The sequence below is a fragment of the Onychostruthus taczanowskii genome, unplaced genomic scaffold (assembly GCF_017590055.1).
Source record: "Onychostruthus taczanowskii isolate IOZ18803 unplaced genomic scaffold, ASM1759005v1 scaffold186, whole genome shotgun sequence".
Classification (NCBI taxonomy): domain Eukaryota; kingdom Metazoa; phylum Chordata; class Aves; order Passeriformes; family Passeridae; genus Onychostruthus; species Onychostruthus taczanowskii.
The window spans coordinates 64,920-73,047 of NW_024499084.1; the positions used below are offsets into that span (position 1 = coordinate 64,920).

At 39.0% G+C, this 8,128-nt stretch overlaps 1 protein-coding gene across 1 annotated transcript in view; it reads right to left on the minus strand.

Annotated features, from left to right (window-relative positions):
* Positions 1-472: 472 nt before the first annotated feature.
* Positions 473-8,128, minus strand: part of MINAR2 (membrane integral NOTCH2 associated receptor 2) — a 9,634-nt gene continuing 1,978 nt past the window's right edge. The window contains exons 2-3 of the mRNA XM_041401135.1: positions 1,534-1,779; positions 473-652 (exon numbers count right to left, since the gene is read on the minus strand). Coding sequence (XP_041257069.1) covers positions 473-652; positions 1,534-1,779 — 426 coding nt within the window. The remainder of the gene's footprint in view (positions 653-1,533; positions 1,780-8,128) is intronic.

Genomic DNA, 8,128 nt, shown 5'->3' on the forward strand with positions numbered 1-8,128 from the left:
TTGCAGCAATACACTCAGTGACTAAGTAATGTGTTAATTTTTGTTTTATAATTCTCTGTGATATCTTGAATGATGCTTTATAATGCTTTTCTATATTCTAAAAATAGATATCAGAAAATGACAAAAAGGATGGTAGGTGTTTATTAGAACAAATAGTCAGCTGGTTCTCTATATACACTATATGTAACATACCACAAGTACTGACTTAAATCACTATACCAAAGAAGGCACTAAAAAAGCTAGAGTATAGTTTCCTTTTTAAATTATACTTGTAAGGAGACATTCAGCCATGCACAGAATATTTGTCTCTTTTCAGGGTCAATTCCTTGTGCTGTACAGGAATATTTTGAAGAAGTGATGTCAAATAAATTGTGTTTGTAATAAAAAAAAAATGGAATTCAAGTAAAACCAGAGAAGGAAATAATTTAATAAAAATATTTATTGAAAAAAAAATCATCATCATTTGGCTAAGCTAGGTAAGTAAAATGCTAAGTGTGATTACAGTAATTAGAATGCACATGGCTAGTACCATGAGCAGAATGATTCGGCAATATTTTGAATGTTTTTTTTCTCGCTCCTTCTTTTTCAACAAGGTATCATACCCAGGAGTATAAATATCCCCCATCCAGAACTGTAGATCATTAGGATTTTCCTAGAAGAAAAGTCAGAAAATTAAATCAGTTTCTCTCTTTTACACACAAAGTCATTAGAACATACCCAGAAGTATTTTGGCTATCATCAGACACGGATTAATGAATTTAAGATATCACAATACACATGCAAGGCACTTTCTCTTGAATGTAGGTTGTGCTACTTTCCAGATGCTGCAAATGTTCCACTGGGGAAAATTAAAACCACACTTTTCATCCAGGAACCAAAAGTAGGACACCAGCCATTGAAATGTGTTTAAAAACCCAGAACAAACCATGTTGCCTTCTCAAGAAGAAATGTCATGATGTATAAGCACATTTCTGACTCCCTTTTCAAAAAATACAACAACAACAACAACAACAACAACAACAACAAACAAACAAAAAAAAAACATAAAACCCCCCCCAAAACAAAAAACCAAACCAAAACATAACAAAAAAAGAAGTAATCCTAGAAGTTATTTGTGCCAATCCACAGGGAGGCAGGATCCTGTATCATTTGGATGAGGCTAAGAAAAACATATGTCATTTGACAACAAAATTTTGCTATGAACAGTTATAAAGTGACTATATAGTATTTAAGTGCCACATTTGTAGCTCTTGCCTATGTAAACAGGGAAGCTGAGTGTACATTGTTGTGGTTTAAGAGTTTCTCTAATCAGAGGTCATGTACTGTAAAATTTAAATTCCTGGAATCTTACCAGATACCTAGATTTCTTTCCTGATCAGACTCATGCTAGTGTCATGTCTGTACCAGAAAATACCTCCATATTTACTTCTGTAATCCCACCTAAAGTTCCAAGAGGGCTGCACAGTGGTTTATGCACGCACCACACAGCTCACAGCAGTTCACTTGCTCAGAATCAGCACAACATCCAATTACCTTTATGTGGCTGGCCAAGTTAGAGTGCAGTGACTGTCTGTCATAGTCTTGCACAGTCCAGGAAGGGGTCTTTTTCTTCTCCTCCCAGTCATCATCCACATGGATATCACTGTACAATGGGTTGCTCTTGATTGTGGATTTCAGGGTGATGGGAGTAATGTGTTTCCCCAGGGATTTGTCTATTATTTCTTGACTGACCCTGTTCAAGTCTAAGCCTGGCAGCTCAGTGACAGTTCTCTTTTCTCTCTGTAAGACAAAAGTTAGATCAGAACCTGGCTTTCATTTGCATTACCTACAATACAGGCCTCCTTCCAGAATTATCACTTGTAATGTAACAGAATCATTTTAGAACTGAACATGCAACCATTTTTCTCCTCCTGGCAAACTTCTACAGCAAGGCAGCCTGACTGCTCACTATGGACAGATTTCTTCCTTCTGGGGAAAGCAGGTGGATAAAATCTGAACATTAAGTTCTTTTGCAAATGTGAATTGACATTATAATGCCTGCTGGAAGAAGGCTTCTGCTTTAGTGACACAGTGCTATGGGGAGCTGCAGTAGAATACTATAGTTCTGGTGGAAGAATGCATGATGCAGGAGCAAAGATGTAAGGACAAAGAAAAATTATCACAGGGGCAATGGTGTGTAAATGACAACTTCAACTGGAAATGCATCTCTGATAGAAGGGGTGTGACACAGTTCTGTTCACACTCTTGAATGCCAGATCTATGTCAGGATGTTGAAGAGGCTCTTCATTCAACTGAGGGCACTGTCAGCATTCACAGGTAATTAAATATCTGAGCACTCTCCCAGTAACAAAAGCTGTTGAATAAGACCTTTTAGAACACGTGGGTGTCAAGGGAGGAAGAATAACAGCCCTGGTGGAATCATAGTTTTTGAGAAATCACAAGCTGCCTCTCAAAAGAGCACTCAGGGCCTCTTTAGGGGTCTGTAAAATAGTAGTTACGATACTTTTCAATCTGTAATTGCCTGGAGGAATGCAATCAGACACTCTAGTCCAAGCTATTCAAGATTCATCCCAACTTTCTGTCCCCAAGACTTTCAATTAACTTGGAACTGATCTGTGGTACCACAGTGCGTCAGCTACCTAAGAGCTACCTGCTTTTTGCAGAGCTTTTGTCTTACACTAACACCTCTCCCATCTCTCAGGATTTTAGAGCCAACGGAGCATATTCATCCCTCCTCACAAGTACTTTTATCCTTAGGAACTTTTTGTTGAGTCAAAGGAAGCCTTGGCCTGACCCAGTGGTCCTGTGGTATGGCTGGGAGGGGGCAATCCCCACCTCTCTCCTGCTCTCAGAAATCACAAAGGTGTGGGCAGCACCTGCTGCACCATGCCTATAAGGTTAAGTGCACATAGTAAACAACCAATGAAGAAGCTGGGTCCTGAGAAACTTACTTCCACATAAGGATGACTTTCCCTGAATTTTTCACTTTTACTGAGATCTCCAGATGTTAAGGTACCTCAGGCCGGAAGGTACTTTCAGCTGCAAAAGGGCTAGGGGCATGTCCTGCTTCTCCTTCTGCATTTCTGGTGGGAGCTCAGGGTATCTGACCTCCTGCACACTGCTTTGGGAACTGCTTGGATACCTCATCAATCAGTGAAGGTCCCTAAGACACCAAACTGTTGGCTTCTTTTGCTTGAATAATTTTCTGCCCACTTTGTGGGGCAGATGAATCCATTTGCAGCGGAAGTCAGCTGCTGTGTGCCATCACCTACTTCATGACTGCAGTGCCATGTGTGCATGTATAGATTTGTATACATTAGTCTGAGACAGGTAGGTGTGGAAGGAAGCATAAGGACTGATTTCCTTCAGAAAATGAAGGTGAAGAAGAGAAAATAACAGACTTTACCTAAGAAACTCTAGGAGGAAGCATCATGCTGGCATTCCTATCACTAAATCCTGCAGAAGTGACTAAGCATGTTTCCCATCAATAATTGCCATTAGTAGGCGGGTGGATCCTCAACGACCTCCCATCCTTCTGTTAGTTCATAATTTCCACATGTTGTTCCTTAGCCTCCACACATCCCCTGATAATATTACTCCCTGCATTGCAGTTACAGCTGGCACTGAAGCCCTCTGGGCTGTACTGGCCAGATTTCAGCTGAGCTGGTGTTTTTAACTGCCTTTTCTTTCTGACTGCATTTTATTTTATTTACTTTATTTCTTATTTAAGATTTCTCATTGACCTTAATAACTCTTCCCTCAGGCTTGCTAAATAGTTGAATTTGGAGAACATTTTGTTGAAGAACGCGAACTGTCTCACCAGGGGTTGATTGGTCTACCTAGGCTAAAACGTTGTGAAAAGAATGTGACTTGACAGTAATTTTTAAAGCTGTTTCCCATAAAATTCTCCAAAACTCGGAATAGATGGCATGATGCAAAAATTTGTTCGTAAAAGCAGTGCTTTGTAGTGAAACTTTTCCCCCCTACTGTGTGAAGTACCTTTCTTTTCATGGGCATGAGGAGAGTGTGGTGGCTTGGAGCAGATACAGAGAGGGAAAAGCTTGGGAGGGGCAGCCAGGTTTTATCATGAGAGCTGGACCAGAATTTGGGGTAGGATATAGTTAGCAGAAATTTTAGAGAACAGACATTGAAGTGACAAGCTAATTGGGAGAATATACTTGATTACAGCTGATGCTTGATTGTAAAATTTCTGTGGCAGATATGTCCTACAGACTAGTTAGGGAAAAGTAAGGATGGAAGCTGGATTCACATGCAAGCCCCAAAAGTTTTAAGACTAAGATATCATACAAAGAAATATGAGCAATATTGCATTAAACTATGCATTTCTAGAAGCAGAGAAACATAATATTAGATAACAAAAATATGCTTGCTAGTATTAATTACTCTAAAAGCTACTTTTTAACATTTTCTTTTAAGATTCAAAACACATCCCAACCTTTGTCACAGATTCTGACTTATGCAGCAAATGTTCAAAGAAAGAGAAAAATATTGTAAATTTAGGTATCAATATCCATTACAGAATTCATGCTATATACATGAATATAAGAAGACTGTGTGAATGAGGCTGGAACAGAGCAAATCAAAGGCAATTTATGTTATTATTTACTGAATGGAAGGAGCAAACAGTGAATACTCAATGAAGCAGTAGTTATGAAGAACACTGAAAACTGTAGATTAAATACATTTGTAATTATTTTACAAGTTGAAAAGTGCTCAAATCTGCAAACACATAACTGTGTTTGATCTACATGTAGCTCATGAGCAAGTACACTGCTATAGCTGGTTAATAACTCATTTTCACTGTGAAAAGTATGTTCCCCTTTGACAGACCCAGAGAGCTGTCACATACAAGCACTAACATTCTGTGAAAAGCCCAGAGACCTATAGAGGGCTGATGTTACTTCCATTACTGAGTCAACATGTGCCTATTCCATGTTTTTTCTTGCTGATTATTTTATAATGCAAATTATGCATACCTTGTAATACACATAACTAAAACTATAATTTATAATTATAATCTTTATAATTATAAATATTTATTAATTTATAATCTTTATTACTAGAAAACATATTAACCTCATTTTTATCTTGACTTCATCCTTCTGTTCCCACTTCTATTGTTGTTGATAGCACTGAAACAACTCAAGAGCCTAACTATTATTTTCTCAGCCTGTGGTATGAGGTATCACCCATCAAGCCCAGGACATCAACAGTTAAGGCTAGACCTAGATTTCAAGCCCATCTACCTGAAAGAAGAGAACAAAGAGACAGACAAAAAATTAAGGAAATATACTTCCTGGAACTCAAGCTTTTCTTTCTTTTCCACCAGATAGAACCAGCTTCTCTGCTGCCATGGCCAGCCCTAGTTACCACTTGATGTTGGCAATTATGCTCAGGAAAAGTAAGAAATGCTGTTGATAGTCAGCTACTAGAAGTTTTAACTAAGGCAGTCCTACAGAAACTTACAGCCACCAAATACTAGAGGATTTGTTTCATAACAGCCTTCTCAATCCTAATGAAAGTGACTAGAAGGGTGGTCATTATATTTGACAGTAGTTTGTTTAATACTATAACCCTCTGTTGTGCAAAAACCCTGTAACAGATTGTGGAGGACCCTACCTGCACTCATAAGGACACTTTTCTGATGTACAGAACTATTTTGAAGGCAAACAAACTTCTAGGGTGTAGCTAAGAATCCCTGTGGTAGGTGTATTAACTGTATAGGTATTGCTATACATTTGGAAAATTAAAAGCTCTTTTGTTATGAAGAATAATAGCACTTGAGAGCTTCACTCAACAAATCACATCTCATAGGAGATACGATGGAAAAGCAGTTGGGAAGACAAGGATTAACCGAAGGTGCATAAGGAGATAAGAAAGACAGTAGGGCAGACAGCTCAAATCAAGGGGTTTCTGAGAAGCCCGAACTGGTCCAGACAAGGCTGCAAAGATGATCAGAGGGTTGAAGCACCCTCTCCTGTTTGTGCAAGCTGGGGTTGTTCAGCCTGGGGAAGAGAAGGCTACAGAGAGACTGGGTAGCACCCTTCTAGTACAGACGTCTGACAAGAAAGTTGAAGTAAGAATTTTTACAATAGGACAAAGGAAATGGCTTTAAACTGAAAGAGGACAGGTTTAGATTTGCTATAAGGATGACATTCTTCTCTGTGAGGATGGTGAGACACTTGAACAGGTTGCCCAAAGAAGACGTGAATGCGTCACCCCTGACAGTGCTCAAAGCCGGACTGACTGGGGCTTTGAAGACACCTGCTCAAGTGGAAGACATCTCTGCCTATGGCAGAGGAGTTGGCACCAGATGACCTTCCTTCTCAAACCTTTCTATGATTCTAGAAATCAAACTTTTCTTAAGGAAGGAAATGAAGGGGATCAGAGACATTAAGGCAGCCTCAGGTACTGCAAAACTGAAAAGCCACCTGACATGGGCAGGAAAGAAAGCAGTAGATGGTTACAAACACTTCAGCCAAAGTGATAGGGATATTTAGACAAAAGTGAATATTCATATGGACTATTTTAATTGAGCATTATTGACACTACTTCTTGTAATGTATTGTTTAGTTTAGAAAGGTGTTTTATCTGTCACTGGCAATGCAGTTCTGCAGGGCTGTGAGTGCATTATATAAAAACTTTTGTACAGTCTCAGACCAAAACTCCTGCAAACCTCACAGCTGGCTCTTATTGTGGCCAGTTGCAGATGTCTAGGGAAGAACAAGGGAGAGAGTGGAAATATGCAATGCATGTACGAGCCAGGGGACAAAGACATGATTCTAACCCGGCACCTAACTTACAGATTTTAAAAAACCCTCTTGTCCTGGTATACTGAGAAAAAAGCAAGGACAGGACACAGGCATTAACTTATACGTAAAGCCAAAAAAACACCATGCCAAGAAGTAGCATGCTGCTAAGACTGAATGCTCTCTGCTGTCTTCCAAAAATAGTGGGGGGAAAGGGAAATATAAACAAGAAAGAGAAGTCTGAGAACTGCAGAAAACTACCAGGCTGACTACAGGGGAGACATGCATGAGAAACAGATATGGAGGATTAATCATCTGGTGTGTGCTGGGCATTAAAACATATTGTGGGGCAAAGAGTCCAGCAGGACTGGAAATTGTCAGGGAGACTAGAATGCAGTGATACATTTGCAGGAGAAAGTCTGTGCTTTTTACGCTGCTTTTCACAAGGAAGGGCCAAAATTCCTGGGCTGCTTTATGGTTTGTTTTAGTCAAAGTAGACGATGAAAGTACATGCTAAGCAGAGAAGCTGTTCAGTTTGCCTGATACCAAAGAGGAAAGTGAGGAGAAAGACCAGCAGTTTTTTGTCATTACATGAAGCTGCTTTTTATAATGGAAACAAATTTTAAAATTTAAAGGTGGAGAAAACACATAAGCACTTCAGTGCTTTTGAATTTAAGTGATCTCATAATAAAAGTTTGGAACAGACCACAAGCATACCACTGAGCAGTCACTTTGCACAGGGAGACCTGAGTAGCATTAGTTTCTTCAGAGAATATTAACTTTTAAAGAGGGAATTTAAGCTACTCTTAAGGTATAATGACTTTAGGAATCTTTAGATCATGCACACATGTTCTGAAATTAATTCTCTCTCCTTCTCCCATCCCCCCTTTTTCCATTTCTGAATTAACAAATCCTTAACCCCATTATCTCTCTCATCTTAAAGTAAAATATGTTATTCCTGCACCATTAGTTCTCCACTGTGCCATCATGTTTCTTCTAATGTCTGGAACTCATAATGACTTTTCCCTTTGCTTGATTGCCAGCAAAAGGAGAAAAAGAAGGCAAGCTCTTAAGGGAGAGAGAATGGCACAATGAATTTTTATCTGGACAGCTTGAATTCGCTAATGACTACACTAAAAAGTATAGATTGTATCCTAGGTTTAGCAGTTATAATGTGTACCACTTTGCAAACTCCCTTTTTGGAGTCTTGGTGAGTACAGACATTTCCTTTGTAACAGACTTCCCGGGCTGGGACACAGAGTTCCAGGAAAACCCTCTCGCTGGTGGAAAAAAAAAAAAAAAAAAAAAAAAAAAAAAAAAAAAAAAAAAAAAAAAAAAAAAAAAAAAAAAAACAGGGG